Source organism: Trichoplusia ni, chromosome 4 (assembly GCF_003590095.1).
Source record: "Trichoplusia ni isolate ovarian cell line Hi5 chromosome 4, tn1, whole genome shotgun sequence".
NCBI classification, from domain to species: Eukaryota; Metazoa; Arthropoda; class Insecta; order Lepidoptera; family Noctuidae; genus Trichoplusia; species Trichoplusia ni.
In genome coordinates, this window is record NC_039481.1 from 7,051,149 (window position 1) to 7,065,618 (window position 14,470).

Below are 14,470 nucleotides of genomic sequence, written 5' to 3' on the forward strand. Positions count from 1 at the left end.
CAGAATCCCTGAAATACCTTTCTTTTAAACTCCTTACCAAAGCATGATGGAAAATACATTAAAATTTCTTGAAACCAGCCATATCTGACTATATGGTTAAGTAAGTAGTCATTTAAATTAATGGGATGTAATAAAACAACACAATAAAAATTAAAACAGTCTTTATTGACAGATCATAAATATTTAAAAGTATAAACTTCGACTGTTTCAGTTACATGACTAATGTAAAATACTGTAATAAATATTTATGTAATGAGGTATTTAAAGCTAGGACCAGATCTATGATTTTCAAATGACGAAAGTATGAATCATGTATTTTTCTTTTTAGTGCTTATCCTCTAGCTAGATGCAGATCGGTTTCTAGTTTTTTTAGTATGAACCGGTTTTGTAATAAAATAAAAATATTTCTTATATATCAAAGTTTTAGTCCATGCTACTACTTAATACCTACTATTTTAACTTCTAATTGTTCTTTGTGATGTAGCACAAGGCGGTTGTGTTTTGGGTCGGATCAAACTCTGAGATTGGGGTTGGTGTAGCGCACGTATTTGAGCAGGGCGTCGTTCTCTTCGCAGACGAAGGGCTTGCGGTGGTGGCAGGCCACATCATGCCAGTGCACGCCATCGTTGTAGAAGTTGTTCAGGATGGCCACGCAGTGCTCTGCGGCACCTCCTTGGTGGAGCTCCTGAGAATTGATTACATAATATAATAGTTGTTACCCAACTAGGCCTAAATCTAATTATTCTAAGATCTTAAAAAAGTTAAAACTTAAAAGTTGCATGAGTATGTTAAAAATAGAATGAACCTTAAACGCCATAAGCAAATATCCTTGTCTTCATACATTTAATGCTTATTAAGTTGTTACATCGGTCGATTGCGTCGCGTAGCGCATTATGCGCAAGGCCTTGAACGCCAAATGACAACGGATGTGGAGGATGCGCACTGCGCGTGCGACCGCAGAGGGTTACGTATTGTTTGTTCCGCAGCGCAGACGCATGCCGCAGGTTGCACGCGAATCGCGACACGCGGGGAAAGTGACGCGCAAACAACGCGGCGACGCACGCCGAATAACGATGAGCTTTTGTTGTACAACTTGCGGTCGCTGTTTGTAGAAAGTGGCCCGCGACATGCGGGTACGCCCTTCGGCGAATATTTCGCAGGCCCATAAATATTCACGTGTCGCTTTCGTTTTCATTGCGTTATATCCGCTGCTCGGGTGCAATGACGATTTCGGCGGGTGTTTATGACAAACGTTACTCAACTCTTCACGGAATCGGCTCCTGATGTTGCGTAATGCCAATCACCGATTTCGTAATGTCATGCTTTCTTACGCACTTATTGTACGACACTGTAGAACGATTCCTTGTTTTGGTAACAACTACTGCTCAAGGAAATGAATGCGTAACTTACTCTGTTGTCGGGCTGGGGTTTGCCGATGCCGCCGCCTTCGGACCAGTCGTTCTGCTGGCGGTTGGTGGTAGGAGCCAACTTCTGCAGCTCGGCGGTCCAGAACCAGCCGTTCACCTCGTTAGGGAGCAAGTCTGGACGGTTGCATCCTTTGAAGTCACAGAGGCGACCCGATGTCCAGATGTATTTTTGCTGCAGGAAATAAAATAAGATGATGAGATGAGATAATAGTCAGACATTACCTACAACTAAGCCTAATGTTCTTAACGATATAGATTTTCCTTGACACCAAATGCACATCATGTGTATGACCGTAGCTAAGCCTAATAATTACCAGTTAGTCTACCCATAGATGCTACTTCATTCCGACCATTATGTACAAAGAAAAAATAACAATGGTAAAACAGCCATTAAAAAGAGAAGACTATTAGATAAGCGAATAAGTCGAAACTATTTGATGATTCTTAACAATACCGTGGAGATACGACAATGAATACGGCTATTTGTCACTATTATCGAGAATCATCGAGGCAGGCACCATATTGTATTGAACTAATGCGAGTGCCACCACATTACCATATGGCCATAACAATAAGGAGTCGAAAGAGCAATGGCCAATTTGGCATCGGTACAATAGAAAATATTTTCTTGGCATTAATATCTGTGTTATACGATTGACAGTCCATAGCTCTACTGCAAACAATGGTTTCGGAAAGGCGGATGCCTATTTATGCAGTAGTAGGTACCTTTATCTCGGATTACCATTCGAGTTTCACCGGTTGGTCATAGTACTCATAGTTCAAATGCAAATAGCAAGCATTTTTTTTAGATAAGCGTTTTTAACGATTTCTACGACTAAAAAGTAGCAACATTATGTTGGCATTAATTATTCAAGTGTCGATATTCTCGGCAGGGATATACAATGCAACAAAACATTGTTTTCCCACGTATTGCGAACATTCCGTAGCAATAGTGAAACTCGTTTAGGAAAAATCGTTGCTCTCATTGTTGCGTTCCTGAAACCGTTTTTTTTAGTTCCACCATTACCGGAATTCGTTTAGGGAACATTCTTATGCATTCTATTACTTAAAAGTAGTTCAACAAAAGTGATTTGCTGGTATTACGAAAAGAGTCGCGTTAAGAATACTTTAAGATTCCTCAATGAATGCAACGCTTTCTATTCGGCTTTGAAAAAGTGATATGTTTTCGCGTCACGGTCACGACCGTTTTCCTTGTGTTTTGAACTCATGACACGCGTGAACGTTGCGCTGTTTGCCAACCAGTGAAGTCACAAGACTTTGTTGAGGATGGCCCCAACATTACGAGGACAATTAGACTAGAAACGTCTCTCATTTACATCTTTCTGTGCACTTATTGTTGGCACGACACGTCCGAAAACTGGGATAAAGGTAAAGAGATATAGCGTAAAAACTTTTGCGTGAAGTGAATATGAGTTTTTTTTTGTAGCTTACGCAACACAATGTTGGTCAGTTGAAATACTTTTAGGAATTTTAGTCTGGAAATAAGATCTCTTGTTTAAGTACATACTGGCCTCGTATGTTTTGGCCTAATCAATTAGTTAATGGGGTTATCATTTGAGCCATACCTTGTCCTGAACGATGCGAGCCTTGACCCACTCGTTCTCGTCGCTGGTCTCTAGAGACACGAGGTCCATGCAGCGCTGGCGGCAGTAGTTCCTGGCGCTCAGCCAGTCCTCCTCCACACCGCGGAGTGCGGGATCTCTCCATGAGAAGAAGTAGCCTTTGTCTAAGCAGAAAATAACCAAATTAGGAACATGTAACTTGGAGATCGTCATGTGCCTAAATTGAAGCACCAACTTCCTTTTTACCTGGAGAAAAAGTGTGAGTTGTCTTTTCAACCATTAATAAATATGCGTATTTTGCGACCACCAATATCATCTGTATCCTAAGTTTATACTAAATCTTACTTTTAAAATAAATTCTATAGCTGCAAAGTAGTTGGTAGAGAGAAATTTCTTGTCGCCATAGCGGTATCTAGTTCTAATAGCCATCGTTCATGTAACCCTTGAACTTCCACTTTCGAACAGGCTGTCGTGTCGTAGGCGATATTATACAATGTTTATTAGGCAAACCATGGCTAAAATGTATTCTTGTTTGCCTCTAGAGGCATAGAAGTAACGGCGAAGGAGGTATATCGAGTAAATTTATAGATATTGTAGCACTTATCTACCGGATGTTTTGTGACTACTTTTAATCATTCTGATATCCTAGTTCAGAGATTGAAGTTCTCTTATTAGATACCTAAGTATATATATCTATAAATATTTAGCATCCTCTCTAATTGAATTTTTCGTCGCCAGAGTAGTTAACGATAGCCACTTTCTTAAATTTAATTCTTAAATCCTTTTTGATTATTTTTAGAATTAAATGATTGTGCAACATACTATAGACGAGGTAGCAATAAAAAAATAAATTCACGAATATGAATAATAAATTAACTAATAATTTTGTAAGAGCTTCTTACAAAATTTTTAGTTAAAAATATAGGTGATCACGGTCATTTTCAATAAGACTACAGCCATTTCCATTAATTATGATGAATATTATACAGCATTCACTTCCTTCATTTATCAATCGTTTACTATTATACAAAAAACAAGTTACCACTGTTATAAAATAAGAAACTTATTTATATTCAGACATAAAATTAAATTGTCCGTTTATTTCGTAGCTGATAGTCCGATACCTATGTCGTTGAGAAGTCAATTGTTTTTTTTTTTCATAAGGAATTCATTTCCTTTTTGATGAGTCGTCAAGGTTACTGCATAGTCAGCTTTACTTTGTAAAATGATTAAAATTTATATAGTAGGTAGGTACCTACTTCTGAATCTTCACTAATTGGAAGCTGACGAATCATATTTTTCGATCGAAAAGGAAGCTGACAATGGATTATTATCTACTTGTCAGCTGTTATTATAAAAACTATGAACTAAGACTAATGCAGTCTACGTTCATATTTTGCATGGTGTATGTCAACACGTCTTATTTTTTAGTGTTCAGTAAGCACAAAATTATTTTGACTTCGCACTTGAAGATGCGAGCATAGTCATCTTGCGATACCTTGTACATACGTTCTTGGAGCGCGCTTACATACTCTAGGGTAAAATAGGTGTTTGACCCTAAGAGAAAATATTCCCTTTGACATAGCAACTTTCACAAAGATAACAATTCTCAAGTAAATTTTTGCTAAGCACAACAAATCCATCCGGAAGAAATAAACCACGTAACCTGTGTACGCTCAACCGCAGGTCAAATCCCGAACAAGCGAATTGAGAAAATGAACTTTATTGCTTCGGAATAAAGGCTCTGTAAAATGTTGTTGAGGTGAAGTTTGTTTTACGATTGGGTATTTTGATTTCTTCCGTTGAGTCGTGATCAAGACAATCGCGTGGGAGCGACGGTTGATAGAAAACGATCGCTTTCGATGTCGCGCTGGAAATATAGGCTGGTATAATTTCTATACTTATTGGTCTATGAATCGGAAGATGTGCTTTCCTTGGCTTATCTTGAAGCAAAAAAGGTAAAACCGCGAAGTTTCTTTTGCTTTCTGATTGTATCGTATCTTTGTATTGTTTGTACATTATCCAGTCATTTAGAAGAAGAATATGGTAGACCTCGCATGGGATGAAGAACCTAATGTTGGTCCTATTATATGTGTAGTGTGTACCCTATTAAAAACAATGACATGATTTTTACAGACATGCACTTGCATATAGTTAGTTGCAAAATTGAACATCACCTAGGTAATATGCGATTTACCAACTTAACTAGTTCCTTAACAATTTCAAATTCAAATCTAGTGAAACAGGAAAAACAATACAATTGTAAATTATTGATTCTCAAAACTGCGCAGGATATTCTAATATCGGATTAATATAAAACTTGGTAAAACTACTGGCATATTGCATCTTTTAAGTATGCGGAAGTTTTAACAATGAATCACAACATAAAGCTGCTCCGCAAACGAGTTTTTTAATCTCCTGGAGTTAGATAAGAAAGCAAACTTTAAACTATGCAACAGTGATAATGATAACCCTTACAACCTTTCTAGGGAAAAACTCCGTTTTAAGGTAAACGTCAAGATGCCTTCAAACATTTGAGCCTATCCTTTTACACAGAAAGTGTGTTACTATTTAGTAAATCTTTCCAGTTGGTGTTCCGCTTTACGGAATAAAGATCAATAAGTACGCTTCTATTTGATATTTAACTAAACTCGATGAGATAGGTTTCCGAGCAAATGTATGATAATTTAGAGCCAAAAAATATCTCCGAAGGCTTGTATTACTTACTGTCAGCATATCTCTCATGGATGGTCCTCTGCACACACAGGGAAGGTACGGGGGGTTCCAGAATGCGGCCGTTCTGGAACTGCGCGTGCGCAACAGCGACGAAGGCCAATAACAACAATTGTTTCATTTTCTGTAACAAATTACACTTTATTAGATGAGATGCACTCTTAGCGCAACATCAGAAGACGTTAGAGTTTATTAATAGATCAATAGGCTATGATTTAGGACTGTCCTGGGACTTACGACACTCCAGCAGCAAGAAATTACTTTCCTTCGCCTGTCTAACTACCCAGTGGAGTTATTCCTCCAGATCGAATTAATGAAAACCCAACGAGGGGATAGAGATGAAGAGCTTAGCGTATCGCTAGCTAAGGCGTGTGAAACGGTTGAACATCAATCAAGTATTTATGACAGACCGTAGATGCTATGTACTTGATATTGAATACAAAATCAAGTTCATGTTATTCAACCTTCGCGGCAGCGATCGGTCAGTAATAATTAAATAAATATTGCATCATCGATATCCGAAACTTTCTTGATAAAACAGGTTCATAAAATTGCTCTACATTTTGAAATGATACCGGTTTTTCATTAATCAAGGTGATTTTTCACCAACTTTCATAAGACGTTAATGATTAATTTATTTATGTAAGTAGATACTTTTTAAAATCGAACTTACTATTTTTTTCTTGATTTACGACTTAAGACATTTTTATAAGTTTGTTGTTTGTTGTCTAGTTAAGTAGAATTAAGTGATGTGTGTATAAGCTTGTTTTAATTATGTTAATTTGTCTCTATTTTCTTAAAGCGGCCTAGAGGCTAAGTGCAGTCGTAAAAGTTAACTATACTCATTAAACAGAGTTATGAAAGTGCGAACATGTAACTTCGCATAATTTTACACTAATCACCAAAATACACAAAAGGTTGTAATGGATGGGTAGTATAAGTATTTCTAAATTGTCTCGTTTGTGTAGCACCAATGTGTTGATAGTGAAAACGAAACAAGTTTTACCTAATTTCGTGCTTCCAATCATCTATTTTGAGAGTTTTAAAGCATTGTCAAGAAATATTCTCGTCTTGTGGAACTTTTGGTTGCATATTTTTTTTAAAACAACTGCGAACTCCTTGGTTGCCTACGGCCTAGTGTTTATCTTTCAGCATTTGAATGTGAAAAATAAACAAGATCCATAGGGATGGCCTAATATGCTAGTACTGTGCCTACTATTTTAGCTCTAGAAGAAATAAGTATATTTGCTGTAGGTAAGCCCATCATTTTACAAATAAATAAGACTGACCTTTTCAGAACAGAGCCAGACATTCTTAGTACTAATTACAGTAATTACCTATGCCTATTTACCTATTTAATATATTATTTAAACTGTTAAGTAAAAAATTTACAAAAGATGTATTGACATTTCTTTAAAAAAAATGGCGTTTGATATTCGTTTTTTTTTTACCTAACTACATCACGCAAAACTTGACCTCATACTGCTAGTAGAAAAACTAAACAATAAAGTGTTAATAAATAATGATAAAGTAATGTATGGTAAGGTGATTCACATGAATAGGGCCTAGGCTAATTTATTTTTTATTTGGACTTAATGTCATTTTAATTTAATTCTCTGGGTTGGTATATTGCCCAGTTTTAAAGTAAAGCGAAGTGGTTTTTTTAAAAGTATCCTGAGAATGAGAGATAAACCTATAACAATGTTCTGGGAAAATGTCAAGGATTTGTTAATAAGTTTTTCGTGGTTTTGTAGCAAAAAACAAAACGTTGGTATCCGGTACCTTTTTTAACAAATGATGGCATAAAATAGTCAAGGTTCTGACGAAGTAGTGTACATCCTTGATTAATTTAAATTTTTGGCCCTATTGTTGTTCTTAATTTTCCTATGAGACATTTAGGTCATCAAAATGAGCATGAGCATTTATCTCAAAATATATATTTTTTAAAACGCCTCTCGCAGTATGGAATTTAATCCTTGTGTCGCGGGGGGTCTAAAATCATACAAATCACATGCAAAAGATACCCAGACTCTGAACAAGCATTTGTGGTTCACACAAATGCTTGTCCTATGCGGGAATCGAACCCTTGACACATAGCGCGCAGTGGGTTTTGACCTCAACATCTCGTTTATCCGTGCAGTCAAATTAAATGTTCGTTTTCAAAACCAGATACTTTATTATCAGCTATAATCATTAAGATTTTGGTTACCAGACAGCTTACGAAAAACTTAAGTCTTTCGAAAAAGCAGACATCGCGCCATGATCACGCTACAATAACATTACCTAAGCAATGAAAGCTAATGTTTGGACGTTTATTACTCAATGGGTTAATTATTGGTATTGAGTTATAAGGATCTTAATGAACATTCAAATCTGTTGCCCAAGTAGAGTCAGTTATTAGGTACTTTAATACCAGCTGTTAGTTATTACAGTGCTTTCATAGGTACTGATTTTTATGAATTTTAATGTGTTTTATTTACCTAATTTGCTAATGTACCTGTATTTCGAAATTAAATAGGGTTTTTTTTATTATTGATATCTGTAATAACAAGGAAATATCAGAATAACCAAACATTTTACTGAAACAATAATATTATATTAGACACACATCTTGGCCAGACTGTTAAAGTATAAAATGCACCGTTTGATTTAGAGTATGCAGTTCCTATACCAAAACTATTTAAATGTTTATTTTTTCTCAAATGTATGTCTCAGGTACATTAACAAACATTTAATTTCTCGCTCGTAACGTCTACAGTTGTATACAACTCTGTTTGTCTGCACTTAGTATGATTGTCACGTGAGACCCATAGTAAACATTTGCTTTTTTACTTTTACTGAGGTAATATCGTAAAACCAGTTAAGAAAGTAATTAGACAAATGCATTGAAACATAAGCTTAAGTAAATTGAAATGAGTAAACATTCAATAAAGAATTTTAAAAAAGTAACGGCCGCGGTCTTTAAAAAACCGTAACTAAAACACAACAGGCGGGTCGTATTCAGTCTTACGTTTAAAAATAGTATTTATGTAAATGATGCTACAAAAAACTTTCAAAATACTTAAAAAATATATGACATAAATAGAAGCAAGTTTTTAAGTTCGTAAATATTGAAAGCGTTGTTTACAAACATAAATCCGGGAATTATTGCGTAAGATCCCTAGGATTACGGACCGGTCCTGTTAGAAAGTGACCTTGCCCGGGATACAAAGAAGTTCATTCCACTCGTCACTTCCGAGGCCGTTTAGACCCTATGATTACAAAATTCCAATATTAAATCGATTCCTACGTTTATTTATTGCCTTTATATGACATTTTGGACGAAGCTTGCGACACGAATTATGTTAATAAGATAAATATACTGAACATTAAATTTCAATAGATTTTAGAAGAGTATTTGGTGAGGATTTTTTATTTATTTATTTTGAACGCTTAGCTATTTTGAATTCACAAAAAAAATAAAGTCATGCGACACTTCACTCATATTTTTTTAGTTTAAAAATATTCTTCAGCACTGATAATTTTAAAATTAAAAGTTAAGATAAAATATAGTGTAGTCACTCACCGTGTGTGTGTCTGAGGTAGCCGGCACAAACTGATGCGTCTGCGGCGCGCGATCGTTTTATATCGAGGAAGTTTCCGCGACTCGTCGCACCCTTGCTGCCGAGCCTCGGGGTGGTGTCACAGTATCAGCACCGCTTAACTTTACCGGCTTAGTCTAGAAATAACTTAGCTTAGTCATAGCGACCCACTTGTATGCGTGCCCAGTTTAAACGCTTGCAATTAGTTCGTAACATGTTATGAACTTAGCATTGTTTCTTTTAACGCAGTCATATGTCGTACAGTGTTAGGCCTGCGATGTGTTTGAAGGCCCGTGATTAGGTAAATATGTATATTTGGTGGGAACAAAACACGGCGCTTTAAAATAACTATTGGTAATTTAAGGAATGTAAAATTCTAGCACTGTGATTAAACATTTTGCCTTCACACTTCACAAAAGCAGCGAATACTTCGAGTCCAAAACGATCGTTATTTAAAAATGCGTACTCATGCACACAGGTACAAAAAAAGAACATGAAAGGGATAGAGTACTGCTCTTCTTGTATTTGTAGATTCTATTTGTAGCTCCTTTATCAACCCAATACATCTAGAATTGTTAATAAGAAACTTGGAGTTTAATCTATGATAGGTAACAAAGTTAAACTCGATTTTAATTAGATGCTAGAATATAATCTACATCCGAACTCAAAACATAGTCTAACCAATCCAAAAAAACTGTAGGAACACTCTATCCGTCTCTTGGAACGAAGACATCAATACTTTCCAGTTTTTTTTAATAAATCTCTCATGATAAACAACATCGATCGTGGCTAACCTTTCCAGACATTAATGAGTCTCCAATCAGTCAACTGGCTGACTAAAGCCTGCACGAGGGTAATACTTTCTTTTCGCAGCGCGTGCCGGCCACCACGCAAAATTCATGTTATACATGTGTATATGCCACGTGAGTATGTGTGATTGGTATGTGGTAACGGCTGTAGGTACCTACTGATTCATTTTGAGACTTAAATTTTGGCAGGTGAAAAGTATTTCTTCTTTCGATTGGTCCTAAGCACTTGATTTTGAATGAACTACTTGTTAGTCTTATATTTTATCTTTTGGAACTAAAATTGAATGTAGTGTTGCCTTTATTTTCAAATTATATTTGATTTGAAGTCATTCTTTACGCATGGGGGAACAATGGACGTTCGGCGTAGATATCCCTAACATCGTAACCTATTCCTTAATAGCTTTTTCAAATGTAGAAAAGCTAGAGACGAAATTGAGGTTCCTAGTTTTAAACGGTCTACTGTCCGTCTCTGTGTGGTGTAGTTGTCGGTGTGCATGTTATTTAATTTTTCATTAAACCCCCACGACACTAGTGTTTAATTCCTTATTAGTGCGTGTGTCTTTTTTATTAAATAAAGAACGGAAGAAAACGTAAAGACTACATCAACTCGATATCCCCAATCTTATCTGTTCAGCTTTTTTCTGGGTTTCGCTTCCCGCCTTTCTTGATCATGCTGAACACTGCATTGTACAGGAAGATACTGTCTATCTGCCCCACACAATAAAATATCCCTCCGAAATGCTTACTACAAATGAACCTAAACTGACCTCGCTACTAACTTAGTACCTTAATCAACCGACGGCCGGAAGTGATACATAACTTAAAACAAAATCATTTTCCAGGTCACAGGTAAACACTTAGAGCATTGTTTGTTCCTTTTGTCATGGTTTCCATGATGTTTTCTTTCCCAGAGCCGCGGGATTTTAATATTATTATGCATTATTTTAAATCACGTTATTTGATCTTTGCGACGAGCGTGTGATGGATTCCAAAATTATGGATTAACTTTCGTGGGATATCTTTATCGTTTATTAATATGTAAAGCAACACCTTTACAGATATTGGCTGCGAGAATTAAACTGTAATTACGAATTATGCTCATAAATACACACCGTTCTTGGTTTTATTACTCGTTAACTTAAGTTGCGTTTATGTGTTCAAATAAATTAACTTGAATGTATAAGAAAAGCGTTTTACACGATTAACTGACCGTGTGTTTAATTAAGGTAGGTAGTAGGTTTTTTTGGTTTCCGCATTCAAAGGGTAAAAACTCATTACTCAGGCATCGGTGTAGGTCCGTCCGATTGTCCCCAGGGTCTTTTTCATAAACCGTAATAGCTGGAAATGCTCACAGCATGTAAATTTATGTAGTTGCTGTTGGCATCCGGCAGGGAGATTACATTTTTGGAATTTTATTTTTAAACCTTTCTATTTTTACGGAATCCTATATGTCTCAAGCCGTACTTGTACTTGACCGTTTTTTTTAAAGATTACATACGTGTAAACGTACCTACCTTCCATCAATCAAAGGAAGAAACTGAGCAGTGATCATAATGTAGGGTAAACCTCAGGGCCAAACGGACCTTGGCTGGAAGCCAGGTGGTGACGAATGTTACTGAGCATTACGTAATTGGGATCACCAGGTATATTGTTACGTGTTAATACTTTTAGTATTAGGCTATCACAATCACGAATATGCTTAATAGAACCGTCGAAGGCTGTAAATTATGCACGTATCACGTATAGAGATTTTTCGAACGTCCAATCGCTTTGCCTAAACAGGCAGGCTCAATTTCTCACTATCATAGGCTATACCTGTATCATCAAACTATAAATATTGAAAAATAAAAAGGCGGGTAACTACAGGGACACAATTCCGCTATTAACATGGCAGATAAATTAATAGGTATTGGATTAAATTTGACACTATTCGTATTCTCCTAAGACTCATGCCATTGTGCATTGTAAGTAGCGAAATTGGGGCCTAGAGCAGCGTAAATGCTTTACCTTTAACTTAAGGTAAAATATAATTCAATTGTAAACTTCCACACAATTTGTTGTAGTTCGTTACGATGTGTTAAACCTAAACACGTTTAAATTCCATAAGATAATCATCTAGATAAAAGATAGTTCAACTCGGAATGGCTCTACGCTTCCCTTCCTTTACAAACTTTTAAAAGATAAGAAAATTCCTGTGAGACTTCCAATTCTTGGTTGATAATGTTATTTACAGAGCTTGTTTTTACTTTTCATTGTGTTTCTTGGCAAGCGTTTTTTATTCGGTTAACTAAAGTCACCAAATTGCATGTACTGTGATTTAAAAGCATCTAGAAATGCATATAAAACCTAAATATGTTAACCACGGAAAGCAAAGAACTGCAGGTAAGTTTGAACTATTCAAGAATGTATAAACCGAAGGGAACAATATAGAAAGAAACACTGAAATAGTACATATTTAACAAAAATTACAGAGGATAGAGGACAATGTTGATTCGGTCTCTTTCCTTTTTTCGCCGTCTTGGAATCAGTAACTTCATACGTTTAAATCTTTCTAATATCTAAGTACCTATCATTCAAGAATCAACCTAAGAGTCTTGGTAGTTAATTCGGTCTACTTATCAGCACTCTACATTTCTGTGGTTAAGAAGACTGGTTTTAACTTTGATAAATCAAACTTTGAAGCTCAATTTATCAACGTTATCTCTATAGCAAAAAGTTTATAAAGGCCGCAAAAGCTAAAACCTCTCTTACTGATAGATACGGAAAGAAAAAAACAACCGCTATAAATGTCGTTGTTTATATATCTTAAGTTCTATGAACAGTCTGCAAACTTGTTCCCATTCATTTATATGTAGATATCTAAGGCGGTCGTTAAACTTTACTGTATTTCTTTCTTTCTTTAAAGTTTTCTATAGCGATAAAAGTAAGCCTCTTATTTTATCAATTAATTACGTAAACCCAAGTTCGGCGTTCGGAGTTCGGCAACAAAGCAAAAAACTCGTTGTCACTGATTGCTAGGTAGCTGGTAGGTAGGTAGGTAGGTATATAATATGATAACATTATGCGGGAATTTCTCAACGTGTTCTTGAGGGTACCAAAAAGAACAAGTTCTCATTATAACATAATATTCTGTTGTACCTCTACAGGGACCGGTTAAAACATCCTATTTTAAATGAGCGATCGAGTAGTCGAGAATCAGTGACTCTACCCTAACTACTTCACAACAAGTTGATACTCACCACGTACCTTCCATATACCTTTTAATTAAGACATGACAAGACGATATTAAACATGATTTAGTCGGACGCGACGCAAGGTACCTTCGTTAAAAGCAAACAAATCAATCAAATAGAAGCGTGCTGCCGACGTGATTAATATCTGAGTTCTCTAATGAATTGATGACAACCGCTTGAGACTGAATGGCACCACTACATAATATGTTTATTAGGCAGAAGTTTAGAATGTGGAGCCCGATATATCTAGATTTCATCTTTCTTTTATTTTTGTACGAGTGTTGACAGTGTCCTAGCTGCAAATTGTGGTACGTGACTCAAAGGAGCAGCGAGTCTTAGATCCATGAGTTAGACTACCTCAGATATAAATAAGTTGAATGAACGCATAAAATGTGGGCTGTTGATATCTCCGCACGTGACTCGTTTTTTTTGTTTCCAGGAGCTAGTTTATTCTTAAAGATTTTGTGCTATTTGGCGTTAGGTACAAGGCAGTAGGTAAGTGTGGTATTGTGCGGTTTCCAGTTTAAAGCCAAAATGGCAAATGGGCACAATATGTTGTTAGCTCAGTTATGGCATGACATCATCCTGAGATTCCCAGCTTTCTTGCATCAGGTTGCCAAACACGTCACAAAAACATCGATGACAAACTTTCACCAATCTTAAAATTTTCTATTTATTATTCTGGATATTGATAAAACCAAAGTAAGTAGGATACTTACCCCAAAAATAAATCTGTGGTCCAAACTATGATTTTGCTAGTAGGTACGTTTTCCTCCCAGTATCCGCCTTATAATTAGAACAACCATTTATTTGCTTTAAAATTGGATCCTAATTTCAAGGTGAATTGATCTTGCATAATATTATAATTATATCGATAAATATTGGCGTTGAATTACTAAACAAATATTGCTTGTTTGAACTATTAGAAGGATCAATATTATCATCAAATTTGAAGAAAAATACCTATTAATTAACAGGCGGCTTTTGGCCTAGATTAGGCGAGTGACGTGATTAATTAAATCATTGGCGGGCCGCGACACATCTCGACACATGTCGTCTATAATTACTTAATTAGATACTTGATTTTTAGCTCTCGTAATAGGC

General features: G+C 36.1%; 1 protein-coding gene across 1 annotated transcript; it reads right to left on the reverse strand.

The window, feature by feature from the left end:
• Positions 1 to 144: 144 nt before the first annotated feature.
• LOC113492791 lies at positions 145 to 9,395 on the reverse strand. Its single transcript, XM_026870471.1, has 5 exons — positions 9,309 to 9,395; positions 5,738 to 5,867; positions 3,014 to 3,174; positions 1,411 to 1,599; positions 145 to 685 (listed from the first exon to the last, which is right to left on the reverse strand). Exons 2-5 carry the CDS (start codon positions 5,862 to 5,864, stop codon positions 512 to 514), a joined length of 651 nt encoding a protein of 216 aa, XP_026726272.1. The 5' UTR covers positions 5,865 to 5,867; positions 9,309 to 9,395; the 3' UTR covers positions 145 to 511.
• Positions 9,396 to 14,470: the final 5,075 nt, after the last annotated feature.